The following is a 20,781-nucleotide window of genomic DNA, read 5'->3' on the forward strand; positions in this document are numbered from 1 at the left end:
TAAAAATATATATTTTTTTATATATCACCCTACCCTTGTATCCATCACAATTGGAAATGTTTCCTCTCAAATGCTGAATCGACTGTTTATAAGCATTGTGTTAATTGACTGTCCAAATAGTCTGGAGTTAGTTAAAATGCCTTCAGAAGAGGGGTGAACACTTCTCCTCATGGTGTTTTAAACAATTAAAAAAGGCATTGGTCATATACCTCAATTAAAAAAAAAAAAAGGAGAAGGTGAATAGAGTTTTTGCATGGTGTTGACCTTTTGTTTCTCCTTGTGCAGGAATGTGTTTGTTTCACTTCCTCTGAGAAGTTTTGTTTCAATAAACAACAGAGCAGTGAAGCTTACACACTCTCTCTCTCACTCTCTCTCTCTCTCTCTCTCTCTCTCTCTCTCTCTCTCTCTCTCTCTCTCTCTCTCTCTCTATATATATATATATATATATATATATATATATATATATATATATATATATATATATATATATATATATATGTATATATATGTATATATATATAGTATTGTCATGGTACCAAAATTTCAGTATTCGTTACCGATACCAGTGAAAATCCACGGTTCTCGGTACCAATTTCGGTACCAAAGCAAAACACAAAAATATGCTAATTAAAAAAAATTTAGCACTAAAAATAAAACCAATGCCATTCTTTATACTTATTTACAATTGTGTTTAAAGTTTTTCGACAAGTTATATAATTATGAAAAACAGTAAACAAGTTTCACCCAAATTTAATTGGTATTTTAATTTATGAAATTTAAACACATTTTATTTCTGGTAAATAAAGGGGATTTTCTATTAAAATTAATACATGGAAGAAATCTTGTGATTTATTTCTTTAAAAAATAAAGTTTTATAAATTTTTTTACAGTAGTAGCAGTATCGCATACATTTTACTAAATAATAGTAATATTTCTAGCACAATGCCTTTATGTAAAAATTAACTTTTAGGCCTAATGAATGCATATTTGTCATTTTAACTGAACTTGAAGACTGGTGGTGATGCGTAAGATATTTTTGGTCATTGATGGTTTCTTTAAAAAAAATAGTAATAGATCGTATTATTATTATTATTAAAACATAATACTACTACTAATTCTACTATCATACTAACGTATATCCAATGCACTATGAATTGATGAGCTGCTGTGTTCATGAATATTAATCACGTTGTCTCCGTTCGGTCAAACTGATTTTCTGAAATCAAAACAGGGACGGTACTAAATCAGCGTCAGCCAATAAAATTGCCATTTGCGCATTAGCTCCGCCCACTACCGGAGAAACCGGTATGTCTTCTGCCCGTTCAAAAATTTATATGAATAATTCTAAATGAACTCCATTACAGGAGAAGACAATAAAGAATAGTTTACATATAGCGTGTCGATTCAGCGTGGTAAGACTCTCGCTCTCTCTCTCTCGATCGCTTGATGGAGAAAGAACTCTGAAGCTCAGATGCTGAAATTAATGCAAGCGTCATGCGCTTCAGTCTATGTAGTAAACAAACCTGCACGTCTCTTGCCATTCATTAATTCACAAAGAGACGCACAGAACACGGATTCATATTTCAAGCAACATTTGCGGCTTAACATTTACAGATACTGGTCCATATGGAGATTTGATTTGATTGTTGTAGCGGAGTATTTTTTGTACACAGTGCCGCGAACTGTCAATCACCCCTGTACGCGTGCATCACTGTCCTCCTCAGCTGCAGCAACTTGCGCTCTCTCTCTTCATCAAGCTTTAAAACAAAAAGGGGACAAAAAGATCATATTGTCTTTGTGCATAGGCTATAGATTAATTAGATAAATGAATATCTAAATTTGTGCCTTGCCGTCTACGGTATTTTTTTAGAACTTAGAAAAAAGATGCTGCAGCCAATGAACAGCCAGCGGGGGCTGCAGGACGACTCAACCTCCGCAGACAGTTTTTAATGTTTATCAGACAATAAATACTCAAGATTTTGCTTTAATATAACTTCCGGGACAATTAGGGCCAGATTCGGGAGTCGGGACAACAGTTTAGATTTCAGGACTGTCCCGAATTTTTCGGGACGTCTGGTCACCCTTCCTGAAAGAGCTGCATTACTTCATTAGCTTGAGTCTGACCTGCAGTGATAGGATTCGAATTTGGTGAGGTGTCAGTCAGCGAATCATCTGATTCTGGTCTTGTTCTTGCAGTATTCAGAGTCTGAAGCCAAGAAAACATATTAAGTGTTGTTGTTAACTCTATTTGATTTTTAACCGAACCGAGCGTTGTGTACACTCACAACGAGTTTCACACTCCTTCTCCGGCCACGTTGAGTTGTTGACACTTAACAGTGGGAAAGCGACACATGCGCTATTCACTTGTATAACTTAAGGGTGAATGGGTAATGTAGTTTCTGCTCTGGGTCGGATGAATTAGGAAGCTTGCATTGTGAAGGGCGCTCTGAAAATCGGCAGTGCAGGTAAAAGATTAAAACCTCTATTAAAACAGATGTCCAAATGAGCGTACCAGTACGCTACAAGCACGTTCTGGGCGCACGGAGAGGTGGCAGTACGCTCAAGAGCTATATTTGGAAGTGGCGGTACTGAGTACCGGTGCGTACCGGCCCACTTAAAGCACTGGCAATGACTATACTTTGGAATTTTTTTGCAGTCCACTTAGAATTCAACATGGAAATCATTTTTGTTTTTTATTGGCATTGATTGTTTTGAAATTCAAATGGTACTTACATGCCTGTGTTTTTATTTCTGTAATAAATATGGCTTTCAAGCCAACAGTTAATTTGGAGGATATTGATGGTTTATTGCAGGTATGTTGTTTACATGAGAAAATCTGTGTTACAAGTTAAACAAAAATTCCAATAAACAATCATATTTTGAATTTAAATAGTTCCTTTGTCTTGAGTTTACATTAATTATTTACATTTTACATTTACATATCCAAAAAGTTTCAGTCTTTTAATTGCGATTAATCGCGATTAATTTTAAAAAATTGTGCGATTAATTAGTTAATTTTTTTTAATCGATTGACAGCACTAATATATATATATATATTATGTCCATGTTTTTGAAGAACTTCAACTAGTTAAAACTATAGGCAAAAATATGACATTATGTGGCTTTTGTGTACACCTTGGAGTGGATGTTTAGCAGTATATGCAGTGTGAACTGACAAGCAAACATTAATCTAAGTGTTACCTGTCTCTGAGAAGGATTGCTTTTGAGCTCCTGCAGAATGTACACACACAAACCTAGACAATGTTCCTCTAGAGCTGTAATATCTTCAGCTCAAACCTCAGAGTGTGTCAGCTCTGCTCTGTTTCCTTGGTTACTTCTGTGTGGCACTATGGCACTAAGAGATATTGCATAACATGCAGTTTGGGCGCTAAAGATTAGTGGGCTCTGTTCTCTCTGAACTGTCCACCCACATTAATTTTTCACCAATGAACCAGTACATGACTGGTATATATTGATTATTATTACCTCCAATTATCAAATTATCTAAACTGGCTTTTTCTTGTGTTAAGATATATAGATCCATGCCCACCATTGCCATTTAGCATATAGAGGTAACCCAGCACATTGCAGACATGCTTTGATAGTTGATCCTTCTGGTCACTTCACTCTGCTGAAGTGCTGAGAAATATTGCGAAAGTAGGTTGACTTTTTTGTGTGTGTGTGCAGTGTGCCTGTGTTGCAGTCTAAAAACCCTTCAAATCCCAGTTCACATTTAATTGCGTGGGATGACACAACGAGGCTTATTTAATTACACTTGGACTGGATCAGCAGACTAGAAAAGTCAGTTCAGACTCTGCCAGATTCCTTCCAGCAGACTCTTCTCTAACCCAAACAAAATTCATTCACTAGAGTTCACCAGCAGAAAAAAAGAGCATCGCTGTATTTTGAGAATAAAGCTAACTTAGCTGAGCATATTTGGCCTTTGCATTACAAAGCCAGCACTTGCTTTTTGTTAGATTTAATATTTGTTAAATGTGGTGATGTCGTCAAACCTGAAGTGGGTTTTAAAATCATCCAAGTTCAAATTTGTTATGCTAGCATAACTGATTATGCTAAAGTTAAAGCGATAATTCACTCAAAAATGAAAACTCTGTCATTAATTGTATTATTTTTTTAATTAGACCTTTGTTCATCTTCTGAACACAAATTAAGATATTTTTGATGAAATCAGAGAGCTTTCTGACCCTCCATAGACCGCAACACAACTGGCATGTATCGTATTAAGGACATTTATAAATTAGTCTATGTGTGCAATCTTAATTTTATGAAGCTGCAGGAATACCTTTTGATGGAAAAAAAATGAAGTAATTAATGACAGAATTTTTATTTTTGGGTGAACCAATCCTTTAAAATTTAGTCAGAAAATGTTGTCTGATTTTGTCCTTGTTCATTTTTAATCCATGTTTGGGTCTCAACTCTTAAGTTGAGATCGAAACATTGAGTCTACTGTGATAAAAGGGATTTGCTAAATGTAACTTATCAATGAAAGTGTTCTTTTGGTTCCTGGAAAACTGGCAGATTGCCTGGCCTAGCCTGTGATCTTCATGCTGTTTTACACTCTATTGATCTGACAGCATTCGCATTGGTCTACCCAGTTTGTATGTGCACAGTCAGCATTTCTAAAATCGTTCTTTCTTTCTTTTCAGTTTGATGACAATGCTGATTAATCATATTAAAAACTGAAGTTGTAGAAGAAGTTTGTATTTTAAATTCTGCATTTTTTTAAAGCTATATAACACAGATTGGTATTTTACTACGGTATACCAGTTGATTATTGCTGTAGGAATGTCCATGCATTTGTTAACCTTGTGAAATCATTTGACTGTGAATGTAACAGTCACACATAAGCTGTTCCATCACTAGTGATCTGTTCTAGTTGGTGGAAAATAGCAATGATTTTTTTTTCAGCAAGGAGGCTTATATCTTCCTCTTTCTCTTTAAAGAAAATAGTTTTCTTTCCAACTTTGTCAAATGATCCTGAAACACTGTGAATGTATCATGGCTTTCACAAAAACACGACGCAGTGCAACTGTTTCATCAGTGATAATGAAAAGAAATGTTTCTGCACCAAATCATGATACTATAAAAATCATTTTAATAACATGGGACACTGAAGACTGAAGTAATGAAACCACTTAGCAACATGCTAATGGAAAACTGTATTGGAGTCAATGCAGGTCATGTCTCTAGTTTTGTGTGGTGCACATGAGTGGCAGGTTTGAGTTCATTGGCCTTCTGTGATATCGGCAAATCACTGGCAGCCTTTAATTGCTCAGTGCCTTCATCATTTGGTAGTTTCATGCTGTTTTCACCTCACTAGTCAACTCCATGCTCAATCTACACTCTATACAGCTTTTGTAATTAATTAAGCCCAAGCCAGCCAGCACAGCTAACGTTGTGCCCCACCATCTGAAGCACACCAAGTTACACTCCATTCATTTATTATGGTTCAAAAAGTAGATGTTTGGCAGGAACGCTGGCTGCTCTAGGATCTGCTGCCAGGAGGCAACTTTGTCTTACAAAAGAACAGCTTTGAATGGAGACATGAGGAAGTGAGAGGAAATGAGGGTAAGCTGAAAGAGCGCCATATTCCCAGGTGTGTCTCCCTTGCTTAGAAGTTCAAAAGTTCAGGGCTTTCAATAAATGGTGGGATAAAATGTATGGTAATCCCGATACTGTAGTGCTTTCAGAATCCAAAATTGTTTATGGATCAGGCCAGCTTAAATTATGAGGCACTCTTATCGCGGTGCTCTTTGGGTGTAATAATATGGGGGTTGTTGAAAGCAATCTCAGGGCCGGTGTTGTGCTAACCAGTCAGGCACCCCACTGAACAGTCTGATGAGCCAGTGGTGGGCCAGCACAAAAGCTGCTTTGTCATAAAGCTTGCAGGGGTCGAAACCCAGCCTACATGATTATACAGAGGAGTTATTATCAGACCAAGTCAGAGGCCAATCTGAAATGTACACTATAGTGTTCATGTTAGTCCTTTGTTTGTGGGTCAGTGACCTTTTTTTTTTATCTATTAATTAAATAAATAAAAATGTATTATTTATGTATCAAATTTTATTTCATATATATTTTTGGTCAATTTAATACATTTTTCTGATATCATAATGAAAACCTTCGTAAATTCAAAGAAAAAATGCCATGTTTATTCATGTATTTGTATTTAAATATATTTGTATGTATAAATAATGTTTTTGAATTATATTTATGAGTAACTAATTAATAGGGATGCACCATTTACTATATAGATATTGGTCAATATGTAAACTATAGGCTTTGTTCTTCATTTGCACCATCAATGTAAAACTTCATCCTTCACATAGCTTAGGCCAGCGCTTCTCAATTCCAGTCCTCGCGACCCCCACCTCTGCACATTTTGTATGTCTCTCTTTGTTAACACACCTTATTCAGATAATCAGCTCGTTAGAAGAGAGTCCCGTTCATGAACCGTGATCCCTTTGACATGCTCTCTACACCGTGTTCATTGCTCCCTACTTACTAAACAGGGGAAATCTCTTGAAGTTTACCTCCCTTCAAGAGATCTCCTCTGTGACAAAACTATATTTTGTACAGATTTTTTTTTTTGGCAAGTATTTAAATGTTTTGAAAAATGTTGAATTATGCAACAGACACGCTACTCGTTGTCTCCATGCAGTTAATTATTAAACCATCTGTATCTGCACTTTTAATGCTATTTACGATATGCCGATGGCTTTAAAATATTTAAAAATTGTCCAATGAATATCGGCAGCAAATAAATTTATTTAATAACACTACCTTTTTAGAGGCATTGAATGGCCTGCCGGTTTTTTAGAGGAATATAATACTCGGCGTCTGTAATATATCGATGTGTGGTTTGTTCTCTGAAAATGAAAAGAGGAACTGTTTCTTGAATTTGTGTCTTTTTTTCTGCTTCCTTGTTCTCCTTTGGCTTTTTCAATTTCCCGCTCAAATGAGCAAGCTAGCGTGCAAAATTGGTAGGTGTCCTTCGTAATCGACAATGTGTACACTCTGCATTTTAAAAAGTGTTGACAGCTGTCTCATTGTGCAGTCATTCAATATCAAATTCATTTTATGCACTGTTTAGGATTTACTGTTGTGCGCTTGCATTTCACATGGCTTCAAATAAGATGGACAATTAATTGTGGGTCCCAGTATAAAGTGGCTTGGTCTAGTGTTTCCTCTTTGGCACTTAGAGTCAGAGATGAGGCTGAGTAATGGGTTCGAAGGTCACTGTTCGCAGCACACTCACATTTTCTCTGGTATTAAAGTGTTTTGATTGGCCCATCACTCCTGTTGATGTGGATTACAGCAGCATTGGGGACCGAGATTAGAAGGATGGCTATCTTCTGCCCTCCAGCTGTGTTTTTCTCATATTGCTTCAATGAGCCTGGTCTAAGTACAGCAGGAGGGCGGCTCATCTGAGGTCTCTTACTAGAGATCTCCAATCAGTGACTGTCTTAAAACTCAAGCAGGTGTTTTTTTTATTTTTTTTTAAGTAGATTCGCTTGACACCTGTGTGCAAAAGCTGTCAAATACTGCCTTTAGTAAGCTATATATAGAGGTAGGGAGACAACATGGCAGGTATGAATTAATTTTTCAGTATTGTCTGGTTGACTTAGGCAGTTTAGATGTCTGTTTGACATCCCACAATCAAATAACATCTGAAGGAATGGAAATTTAAATGATAAATGTTGTACCAAGAAATAACCTTCGAAGTCTTTAAATATTTGCTCAGTTATCAGTCAAAGCTCTGCTGAATTAGTTCTACATCATTTGACCTGACGTCATGGTGGTTTGAAAGTCTTTTCAATAGTTTAGTTACGAAGTCACTGACTGACTGGTTTATTACTTACAAAACTAAACTGTGTATGAACAGAAATATATTACATGGAAATGAAATGGAATGAAATAATTTACTTACCCTCATATGGTTCCAAAGCCGTATGACTTTCTTCTGTGGGACGCAATCAAATATATATATATATATATATATATATATATATATATAAAATAATCCTGGGACTAAATTTCAAGTTTTCTTAAGCCAGTGTTTTTATTCACTGAAAATCTTGCTTGACTGGCCAACGTTGAATTTCATTTTATGGAAAAGAGCATATTGGACATTATATCTTCTTTTGTTGGGAAGAAGAAAGTAATATTAGTTTGGAATTGCAAGAGGTGGAATAAATAATAACTGAAGGGTTATGTCTAGATGAACCGTCCCTTTTAATGTGTCTGTATATAAAACAAAGACAAAACATCAAACATTATCAGTCTTTAACGGTTTGTGACTTTAGTATAAATTTGCATTAGAGCAATAATGTATGCTGCATCTACTTTACATATCATTTACATATATTCCCCTGCTCAGTAAGAGATGAGACATCTGTGTGTCTCTGTGGATGAAATGCTGCATAATGGCTGTGCAGCACAGCAAAGGTGCTCTGAATCCTAATGGCAACCTGGACTGGTGTTCAGCTGCACACAGGAGGGAGGGTCATTTGGAAAAAAGCGCATCAAATAGAAGAAAAGACCAAATGTACAATAGTGAAACCAAGAAAAAAAGAACAAGCCCTGAAGATGGCATCTCGATTAAGCCCCCAGTTCATCAGTCGCCTTTGTTCATTACTTCTTGTCATGACACTACATAGGTCAGGCTAATGCTGAGGATTTTGACAATGACATTCAAATCATGCCTGGGAAAAGCTTGCTCATGCACAAGGAATCTGTATTCAGATCGCGCTAACTCACTTAAATATTCATCCAGAGCAGTGCCGGCTGGTTAGGACTGTCCGTGTGTGTTACGCTAATGGAACTGAGTGCACCTGGCATTGTGTTTTCATTAGGATCCAACCTCTTAGTGAAGGATCTATCATTTTTTTGACAGTTTCTTACCTGCCAACCTTTTATATTTGCTCTTTCATGCTCATTCTTAACCCATTGTGACACAATAAAGGCTTCTCATCTGGCAGGAACATATCTGACCTTATTTGCACACCTTGTAAAGCTTCATTTAATTCAAAATGCGATTTCATCACAACCCGGAATTGCTTTTGACGCACACTTTTGTACAGCAAGTAGAGTATGGAGTATTCAGAAGTGCTCCCCTCTGGGAATATGTGATATCTTACAGCCAAAATGATCATGGTGAAATTAAATTGCTTGAAATGACGTGTATAAAATTATGCGTGATATTAATTTAATGTATAATGTGTTTAGATGCATATGCACTTGTTTTAGTAATTTTTAAATTATGTACTGTGGTAGGAGAAAAATATGAAAATGATAAAAATAATATTATAAGCACTGGATTGAATATAGTGTAATGACGCTATGAGAATTTGCATGTTTCTCAGCTTGAATGGGGATTGGACTTTATCAGGTGCTAGGGCACATCAATAATTAACAGTGGTCCTTATAAAAAAGGTATGCATGAGATATGTGCCTAAAATCATAAATGTGGTGCTGAATCAAACAAACACTCTGCAAATGTGGTTTTCCAGATCAGCATAACAACCCCATGTGGGTTGAGTAATGCAAATCTCTCTCTTGGCTCTCCTGGCCTAAAGATCTATTCAGTTGGGCCTTGACAGCGATAGGTACTCCGAAAACAGACCGCAAAAGGGAAACCGAGGCTGTGCACAATCTCTCTCTCCAGCCCTCCTCCACAACCTGGCTCAAGTTTCACTGCAAAAGTTGGAAGCCTTTTTGCAAAGAAGTAACAAAGAACAACATGATCCCTTGCAGTAGTGTGTCTGGCAGTACAAACCGAGTTGCTGGCCCTCTTTGTTTACATCATTTTTTGATGTGTCCTTTAGTTATAAACATGCAAATTAAGTCATTATTAATGATAGGCTATTTCATCTCATTGAGGTTGAGCGGGAGTGCAACTTGCATTTAAAGCATGTGGGTTTTCTCCTTAGTATCCTATGGGAATATTACAAAGCAGAATTGTGGACATTTAAGCTTTCTGCTCATTCAAAATCAGATACAGATGAAGTAGCACTGTTAGATTACATTTGTTTGAATGCATTATTGAGAGAGTGATTGCGTATAAGTGTTGTACTTTTGAAATCATGCTTTAACCTAAAAATATTTAATATCTAGAAGGAACAAACAAATTCCTAGAGAACTATAACTTCCCGCACATGTCCATCATAAACTTCATATTCTTTCTGATTTGAGTGATCCTTCTCTATTAAACTAGCTAAATATGTTTAACGTGAATTCTTGTTAAATATCCAGTCATATTATGGAAAGTTGAACAGTACTCGAGATGGAGCGGTGGTGGAGCGCTCTTGGAGTGGGTGAAAATATCTATTTTGTAAATCTATCACATACTCTGCCAGTGGGTCTGATCTACTCACATTAGTCTTTTGTCATGTCTTTGCTCTGCCCTCGACATCTGTATAATATCTGTCTTTTGATGAAAAATTTAATAAATCTGAGAATTGCTACAGTATCGCAAATAGATGGTGTTAATGATTCAGATTCTGATTTATTTTAAACTCCCTCAAAATACTTTGTTACCGGACTATAAGCAAATGTTAATTATTAAGGATCAGCTTTATAATCCATCATTGATAGTGCAACTGACCTAATTTTTTGTGCTTCATTCGGTTTCATATGTGATGCAAGTCCCAGGTTGTAATCCTGATTATTAATCTGCAAAAATGTATTAGAGATTTTAATTGAACAAAGCCGCCTTTATCTTTATCTTGTAAAGGAGTAATCAGCCCTCTAAGAAGTTCATGAGGTGTTCTGTAGTTGCATTTCCTATGACTGTGGAAAGTGTTTTAAACCTTGTAGGTCAAAGGGCAAAGTTCAATGACTTCAATTAATGCTGATGTGTATTCAAACATGATAGGTCTATTAAACGTAATTACTCAAAAACGGCACTATTCTTGATTTTTCTGTTCACACACATCTATTCAGTTAACATCATGCCAATGCAGTGTTGTCCAATAAAACAATGTTTAAATTAAAGGCAATGAAAACAAATATAGTGAAAGTAGGCTATGCTATCCATTATGTGCAAAAAATATAAAAAGAAAAAAAAAACAATAAAAAAAACTCATACCATTCTAACATTGAAACATTACATCAACAAAAAAGGCATTTTAAAGCAGAAGTTCAATTCACTAAACATAAAAAATTAAGTAAATAAACACGAACACTGATTAATTGCATTTTATTTTTGATTACCCCATTACTGCATAATACTATCATAAAATACACTTACTTGTAGGTTTAAAATGACATATTTAAAACAGTTATTGCATTCCGTCTGTTTAGCGGACAATCACATGCAGAAGGCTACTGAGAGCAAAATGGAAATATTTCTAACGTTTACAGTTGGAGAATATATTTGTGAAATGTAAGTTATACACTGAGGAAAACAGCATTAAACAGTGCTGGTAGCGTCTGTCAGCAGGGAATGAGACTGTCAGATCATCTGATAGGGCGAGCAGCTTTAAACTAGGAGTTATTTTAAAGCCTTTAATATAAATCATGTCTAATGTTTAGAAGAAATTAGATTATGCCCTTTCCCTGCAGCAGCTCACTCTGTCCACTGCTATTATTCAAATGCCCTCGTATCAAACTACTGTATATCGATATATTGCCTCGTACCATATCGATTATAAAGAATAGGCTATATCAATACAAACTCAATATACCACCCAGCCCTAGTCTGATTTACATTGAAACAATTTTGTTTTCTAAAATTGCTAGTAAATTTTGAAGGAGAAATACTGGAACTTCATGAGCATTTTACGGTTTCATTTTTTTTTTTTTATAACTATTCTATTATCATATACAGAATCTTAATTTAGTTCATCCATAAATATCATAAATGACTCACCCTCATGTCGTTCCAAACCCGTAAGAACTCGTTTCATATTTGGAACACAGTTTAAGATATTTTAGATATTTTAGAGAGCTCGCAGTCCCTCCATTGAAACTGTGTGTACGGTATACTGTCCATGTCCAGAAAGGTAAGAGAAACATCATCAAAATAGTCCATGTGACATCAAGAGGGTCAGTTAGAATATTTCGAAGCATCGAAAATACATTTTGGTCCAAAAATAACAAGAATTATGACTTTATTCAGCATTGTCTTCTCTTCCGGATCTGTTGTGAGCGCGTTCACGACGCTGCTGACGTGTTTTCTGGTGCGCCCAATAACAGCGTCGTCCATCAACAGTCACAGCAGTCGCACTCACAACAGATCCAGAAGAGAAGACAATGTTGAATAAAGTCGTTATTTTTGGACTAAAATTTATTTTCGATGCTTGAAATTCTAACTGACCCTATGATGTCAAATGGATTACTTTGATGATGCTTTGACATGGACAGTATACCGTACATACATTTTCTGTGGATTTTTATTTTAACCATAAACCTCTGTTGTGCATCACTTTGTTTGCCAAAAAATGAAGAGTTTGTTTAATTTTAATTTGATTAGATAAATGAATTAAAGTTTTATGCCTTTATTTATTTACCAGACAAAATTTAAATACACAACACCGAATTTAAATAAATAAATACTCTATGCCAAACTCTAGATGGATGCCGTGTCAGCTTCAACCTTGATAATGGGGGCTTGTGTCTTGTCCAAGTCTTATGCCCATCTTGTATGCGTTTCTTGTGCCCAGTCTGAAGAGCACTTCCTCTGGGCAAGCTCTTTAATGTCCGCTGTTATTGCTGTGGCTCTTCATCACCATAGCGCTCCAGATTTCAGGAACACAAGAGCCCTGCCACACGGACATCTTGATACACACATTTCCCCATCTGCCATTCAAAGCAGACAAAAACAGCTCTTAAAAGGACTTTGGGAACTGCCTGACTCGTATAAGAGGAAAACATGCCGTGTCTATTGCTGGTTGATTGCCGAGCTATGTGTGACGATGTTTGCTGTGGACCGTTGTGCTCCGCAGGCCTCTTTCTAGCTGACACGACCCCCTCCTCTCCCACTGCCCTGCCCCCAGCACTGCTATGGAAACTGGCACAGCTGAAGACCCATGCCTTGCTCCTACTGAGAAGTGTCACTGACAAAACCATTTAGATGTGCCCGAATGCCTAAAGCTATGCTGTCAGAACCGCGAGGCATGTCTTTCTGATTTCCCAGACTTTTTGATTCAGTTACCGAAATATGACATTTGCCCAAGCCTGTGCAATATTATTTGTTTATTATTTAGTATAGAAATCTACAGAAATTAACAGTGCAACTTAACATAAGCAATCTAAGAGAGTTTTGGGGGCAATGCTGGTCCCTAATTAGTCTCAGCCTCAGAGTTTTCATGGAAGTATTCTTAAAGTGCGTAAAAAATTCAGAATAATTTGTAATACATAATTATTCTCTGTATTTTGAAGTGCCCACGATACAATACCATGCATATTAATTATCGTGATATATCGCATTACTGAATATCGGCACGTCTGTGTGACATTCGTGGTCCAACCGTAATATTGTGGAGCTACAAGAATACTCTTTGTATGCAAAGAACACAGAAATAACAAGTTCATTAAACCATTCTTTCTCTACCATGTCATTCATAAGCCCTATTTGGACTGTAATTGTTTCTCAGGGGGACGTAAGTGATGTTCACCATTTACAGTGATTTAATTGCCGTCCGAATCCAGGATGTCTGTGTTTTTCTCTCACCACCCTTGTAAAAATCCTCGACTGAATTACCTAAAATGAGTTTACAAGAATAAATCGCTTCAGAATTCAGTGCTTAAACCCTTTTTGAGCACTCCCGAACACCGTAAGGTATGTTAACTGTTGTACTTTGGTGTAATTTCTATACATATTTATTCCTGAAATGCTGGAAAAGATTTAAAAGAATAATACTTCATAACTGCATACTTACTAATACTTCAGATCATGTAGCTTTATTGGCATGGTAAACTAATATATTTAATTGCCAAAGCATAGAAACATTTAAATAAACAATTAACACAAATACATTTAATAAGATAAGAAATATATAGCATGTAGAGTCTATATATCTGTATACAGTAAAATGAAAGTACTAATTAAAATTCTAATAAAGAGAGAACAAGGACTGGATCCTGTCATGTCAGTTTGTGTGTGTTGTGACTTGTGGTTTTCTTCTACTGCTTGTCCATTTATCATGGCAGGACTTGACGTACCTTGCAGTCAGGATAGGGCTTGTTCAGGTTTCTGTCAGAATGTATGGCAATTCAGGAATTCATGTTTTGTGTTACATAGAAGTCGTCAAATGCATTTTAAACTTGCATGAAGGTAAGTAAATGATGACACGGTTTACATTCTTGGGTGAACTACTCCTTTAAGATTACCCAGGGAGGATTTCTGCTTTCTCTCAAGCTTTCAGGCCCCAGACAAAATGCAAATGTACTGTCTCTCGTTGCTGTGGGGCCTGATTGCTGTCTGGGGGACAAAAGGTGGAGCAGGCAAGAATAGAGGCCCTGAGTTTTGTATTTGCATCAGAAAACCCCATCCCAAGGACTCCTTTTTCCTTTCCTGTGTTGTTTAGCTTTTTGTTTCTTTGTCCAAAAGCCATTGTTCCTTCTGTAGAAAGAAACCTCCCAACAGCTGTATAAAAGCCACATTAAAAAAAGGGGGCAGAAATTTTGCTTTGAGGTTTTGAGAGGATCCTATTGGGAAATTCCTCACAATATATACTGCATGTTTGGCAGAGTTATAAGCTTCAGGGGCTCGAAATGTGCTTGTTGGTGTATAATACTGGTGTGTTTGTTGTGATGCTTTTGAATGGCATAATGTGGGAGTCATTGTTATCCACCCTGATAATAGTATCCAAAGAACAACACTGAATATCTACAGCATGTGGGAAAACATAGCTATCATGCTGCTTTGTGTTTAATCTGCTGACGTATTAGGCCTTGTTTATGTCATTCAGAGGAGTTCTTACATTCTTACATGGCTTGATAGTAGTGATCATTAAATGTGGTTGTGATGTTCATCCTGACATGTTTTTGTTGGCGATTTGTGGCCGTTCGGCATGGTTGACTGTTGGTTTCTGGCAGTGGTTCAGAATGCATGCTGTGACTTACGGAGACTGAGATGAGAACATGTCAAAGGGGAAGATTTGAGTCCTGTCTGTTGGCAATATGTTATAGAGGAGTAAAACTGAACGAACACATTAAAGATTAATCTTCTCTTCTAATTTTAGAGCATCGTGTCATTTTCTGAATATGACTATTCTGAAATTCTATACCTCTGCTTAATGTTAAGACTTTTGTATTGGTGCGTGTACTGTATTTAGTCCTATTTTGTCAAATATTTCATGTTCTTTGAATAACCAGGCTCTTGAATATTTGGTTGTTAACGATTGCTGTCATATTTAAGCACTGGTTTGTTTGTTTATTTTTTTCAGTGGTCAGTTTGCCGTGGTAAAGAAATGCCGCCATAAAAGCACTGGAGTGGAGTATGCCGCCAAATTTATCAAGAAAAGACGCAGCAAATCCAGTCGGCGAGGGGTCTCCAAAGAGGACATTGAGAGGGAGGTCAGCATCTTGAAGGAAATCCAGCACCCCAATGTCATCACCTTGCACAATGTGTTTGAAAACAAGAATGAGGTCATTCTCATCCTGGAGCTGTGAGTCATTGTTTCTCCTTGGATTTACTGAATTATGAAATCATTAACAGTCTCCGTTTCTAAAAACTAAGAACTCAGACTAGTAATACACACTGTAGTGCGTGAACATCTGGCTCTTGCAGAACTCTGGAACATGATAGTATAAATAAATGTATAGTAGAAATTTGAAAATGCTTCTCACTAGGGGTGGAACGGTACAACTTTTTCACGGTTTGGTTTGTTTAGCGATTTTAGAGTCATGGTTTCGTTATGATATGTGCCATGTTTGGAAAAACTGTACTTTCTAATAAAAAAAAAGAAGAATATTCTATCTAACTGCAAGCAACAGCACAAATAAATACAATAGGGTAAAGATACAAATAAAAGAAAAAAATGTAGGTAGGTCTGGCAATATATTTTAGGTACAGAAATTGAATAAAGTAATCAAATGTAAAACAGCGTTGCATATTGGACTGTATAAATTAAAGATTATTCTTTATTAAAGTTACAAAAGCTTTTCAATCAAGAGCAGTGGATGATTTCTTTGTTGTTGCTGTTCGATTAATATAAAGACTGTCATTTTAAGAGAACACACTGATACAGTACGCTACGTTCAGCTGGCTATGTCTGCTGTAGGATACTTACACAGACGGGCATTTTGACGTAATTTTTGTGTGAATTTGTCCATTTAAACACAATACTTTAGAGAGAGCTTAATGTTTGCGTGCATTCTGAGGTGCGGATTTGTGCCTGTGTGCGCACACTCTCACCAACCGGATGATGACGTAATAAATGACTGCTCGTAATCCAGTATACGGCATTCGCATTGAACAAGATGAATGGTTTGTCCACGTTTTTTTTTTTTTTTTTTCGCTTTAGTTGTGATGTCTGGGAAGCCAGAATATGCATCCATCAACAGAAACAAATATATGCTGAACCATGTTTGTTTTACGTGTTATTTATAGCAAGCCATATTACAGATGCTTTGTCAGATTTAAGTTGAACCGCGGTCCTAGCGCGTTCCGAATCCTGAATGGTTCGATTTTTTCAGTGAACTGTCCCACCCCTATTTATCACTGAATTCAGTAGCACCAACCTTTACTTGCAAAGCAAACACTTGACAAGGTCAACAGTGGGGGGTTGAGGAGAACCAGTACATTGAGTAGCTGAACCAGTTTTGCCTGTTGTACTGTGCATATTCATACACTACTGCCAATGTTTTCAAAGAGAAAATATATGTATTGATGTCTGTACTATCTTAACCATACTGGCAGACAAAGACCTTTGACTGATTAAGCAAAGTTTATTTTTAGTAATATGTTCATTAAGTGTATATTACAGGTTATCTAAAAAAAAATGCCATTTTACATAACCTCTTCATCCTGACTAGACTGGTGTCAGAGTTCCTAATTTAACTGCCATTAAATTTATTTATTCATTTTTAGATAATTTTATATATGTGTGTGTGTGTTTGTGTGTGTGCGTGTGTGTGTGTGTGTGTTTGTGTGTGTATTGGACAAACTAGGATAGTAGTATTATCCTATTGTGCTTTAAGAATCTCTTCCTAGAGTAACCAGTCTAACTTGAAAACAAACATCTGACCATATCTGAAAGTCTAACATTACAAGCAACGTGAAGTGTGACCCAAAGGACAAATTAAAAAATAATCAAGCCATCACCGAGTCACTCATCATTACATTGTGTGTAATTCCTCATTAACTGAACAGAATAGGTTTTGAAATATAATATATTTTAAGGAGCTTTGTAATTTGATATTTTGCCATTTAGTAAATACAGTAGGCATTTAACGGAATCAGTGTCTGAAATGTTGAACCTTAACCTTTTCAGCAGAATTGTTTTGTCACACATAGATTAAGTGAAGGAAATGTCTTTCCTCAGAACCTCTTGAAGTGTCTCCTCACCCAACTGGTTTTCTTTGCTGCTTCATACCATGTGACAAAGGGCGTCCCTGCAGCTATGTTCTGAGCTCATATTTTTTACACATTACTCATCAGTGAAGCTGTTTTGTTTACTGAGGGATCTGGCATGAAGTACCTTGCTTAAGGATATAACCACACAATCCTGACCTCGGAACTGAAGGTCAAGTTTCATTTTCAGGTCATTTGGCGTCCTCTCAAAACCTTTGTGCTGCCAACTAATATTGTGAAGTGAGATGTTACAGACCATATTGTGTTGTTGTTGTTGTTTTTTTTAGTCTCAGATGGCATACTCATGGACCGCCCACAATCCGTTCACTGACCGTCTTAAGCATACAAGAATGACATACAATCAAATCTGATTGGCTGGCACTGCGCAGCTTCCAAAAGTGAAAACGTCTTTTTATCAGTTTGCCTGGAAACAAAGTTCAAGTTAGCAGGCTGATACAATGAGAATTAATATGGAAGAACTAAGGTGCACTCTAAATTGCAGTTTGTTGCTTTACATGTCGTTCAGATGGTCTTTTCTTGATTAAGTGGCTGGATCTTTGCCAGAACAAGCTGTAATGAGGACTAGATGAGTCAGAAATCTGGCTACAAGCCTTCTGTTGGTCAGGTTGGGGGCTGGTGATTTTCTGTCCGTTTCTGTGAAGGGAATAGAGACATATCTCCTGCCGTGTTTTTACAGCTGGGTGGCTCATCGCTGTACTTGCTTAACCTCACCATTAGCAGCAAGCGTTATCATGTCATCAGCTAGCAGCTGGTTTGCAGCTTCCTTCTGGTGAATAAATATATGGCCAGATCCTGGTGCTCCTCTCCCAGAAGCCATGATTATAGCATTGCCAACATCCCTTTCTGTCAGAGTGAATCACTCAGAAATATTAGAGAGATTCTTCTGTTTAATTAGCTAGACTCACTCTATGTGATATATATTACTGTTTGTTTATGTTTTGTTATCTATTATTTCAAAATTAATTTTCCAGTAATTTTATAGGTCTTTTGATTTATTCATTGAAAGTTTATTTATAGGCTTTATGATTCCTACCTAAATCACTTCTTTCTAACCCATTTATCCATTGTCTTCTATCTATCGTCCAAATCTGGCTGTTCTGGCTTGAAAAGTTATATTGATATTTTAATTGTGAATGTTTAGATTTTTTTTCTTGTAATTTGTCCATTGTATGCAACTAGTTATTGTGTTCTTTGCTGCTGTCTTGGCCAAGTCACCCTTTTGCTTAAAGGAATAGTTCACCCAAAAATGTTGTCATCATTTACTCCTTTCGTTTTTTTTAAACACAAAAGAAGATATTTTGAAGAACCAAGCAGTTGTTGGTCCCCATAGTAGAGAAACACTTCCACAGCAGAGAAAGAAGTACTATGGGGTCAACGGGGACCATCCAATCTTTGATTACCAGCATTCTTCAAATATCTTCTTTTATGTTCAACATTAGAAAGAAACTCAAACAGGCTTGGAACGACCCAAGGGTGAGTAAATGATGACAACATTTTCTTTTTGGTGAACTATGTCTTTAATTCTCAATTAGTTTTATCTGGTGAAGATTATCAACTAACCAGCTCTTAAGTGTCAACATCTGTCCTCTCTCTATACAGTGTGGCAGGTGGGGAGCTCTTTGACTTTCTAGCTGAGAAGGAGTCATTGAGTGAAGAGGAGGCCACCGAGTTCCTCAAGCAGATCTTGGATGGAGTCAGTTACTTACACTCCAAACAGATTGCCCACTTTGACCTGAAGGTACTGAGACATGTTTGAGTTTCACCCCAATGGCAGACTGTGGCGATTAGCATCGCTGTGGACCAGCCACAACAAATCAATTGAGGTGCTTTTATCTACCCTGCTGGTTATCCACTTATTTCCACCCTTTACATAATTGCTGGGCATCCCAGAGCTGGGATGGTCACAAATTCAGTCGCTGTAATTTTTGGCAGGTTTTATTGCAGAATCGCATTAGTATTCTTTGTTTTGAAAGTTTCAGATGTAGATTGAGTTTTTACCTCCCACTAAAACCACTTAACCTGAATAGCCAGTCTAACTGAAAAATGAATTCCAAAGCAGCCGGCATTCACATTAACCAACTTAACTGGGACCTAAAGAATCAAATCAAATCAAATAGACAAGCTGGCACGGAGTTTCTCATTATTAGCATTTTATTTCTAATCCTTCGTGTTACTCTAGCAACAGCGTTTATGTAATTAGATCCACTGCTTTCAGAGCAGTCATCCACACAGCTTTCCCTAACATTTCTGTTAAATATTTTGAAGTCATTGGAGCTTTTAAGAGATTAGTCCGTGCATGAATAAAGCCCACTGAAGGAAGGATTGTTTCTATGGAATGTCCCAGCAGGGATCTGTTACTGCCTGGCTTGAGTATGCCTGTGCTTTCTAGTGAACGTTTCTGTAGCTTTGCATGTGATTTCCATGTGTTATTGTGGATTTCCTGCTCTCTCTCTCTCTCTCTCTCTCTCTCTCTCTCTCTTTCTCTCACTCCTGCTGTGTTTTTGTTCTGCACCTATCATTAGTTCTTCTGATTCTCTCTCTTGCATTCACCGTCCAATTCTTTCTCTGTTCTCATCTCTCTCAGCCGGAGAACATCATGCTGTTGAACCGGAGTGTGCCTCACCCACGCATTAAGCTCATTGACTTTGGCTTGGCCCACAAGATCGATTTTGGCAACGATTTCAAAAACATCTTTGGTACCCCGGAGTTTGTAGGTCAGTGTCACCTGCTGGTCAGTCTATAGAGATGTGTTGTAATTACACGCGCTCTTATTGTTATGGCCCTCTGTCCAAATCCTCTCTTTTCTTCTTCCATGTGTAATCTGAACCACAAGCCTGACATAACTGTAAAGAAACACCATGCATCAGTGCTTTCTGACCCAATGAATCCTGCAAATAGTTACATAAACTTTAAAGTGTAATCATGAATTGTATATACTAATAATACATTTTTACTTTAAATAAAATTATAATATAGTCGATATTTACAATTACGTAATTGTGAATAAGTGTATTTTAAAGTATAAATACATTATATTGTTTTTTGTTTTTATGTTATTATTATTAAATATTTGTATAATATTTTTGCCTTTGCTACTATTTTACATATTTTGAAAAATGTGTCCCCTAAACCAATTGGAAACAAATAGAAACTAAATATGTTAAGCTAATCAAAACTTTACTCATTTGTTTATGATATTTATTTATTTATTTATTTTT

At 36.7% G+C, this 20,781-nt stretch overlaps 1 protein-coding gene across 2 annotated transcripts in view; it reads left to right on the forward strand.

Annotated features, from left to right (window-relative positions):
- LOC113049202 (death-associated protein kinase 1-like) overlaps positions 1-20,781 on the forward strand; it is a 70,289-nt gene that overhangs the window by 18,139 nt on the left and 31,369 nt on the right. For both annotated transcript variants that reach the window (XM_026211347.1, XM_026211348.1), the window contains exons 3-5: positions 15,414-15,635; positions 19,163-19,301; positions 20,148-20,277. In XM_026211347.1, coding sequence (XP_026067132.1) covers positions 15,414-15,635; positions 19,163-19,301; positions 20,148-20,277 — 491 coding nt within the window. The remainder of the gene's footprint in view (positions 1-15,413; positions 15,636-19,162; positions 19,302-20,147; positions 20,278-20,781) is intronic.

The sequence above is a fragment of the Carassius auratus genome, chromosome 30, assembly GCF_003368295.1.
Source record: "Carassius auratus strain Wakin chromosome 30, ASM336829v1, whole genome shotgun sequence".
Taxonomy (NCBI): Eukaryota; Metazoa; Chordata; class Actinopteri; order Cypriniformes; family Cyprinidae; genus Carassius; species Carassius auratus.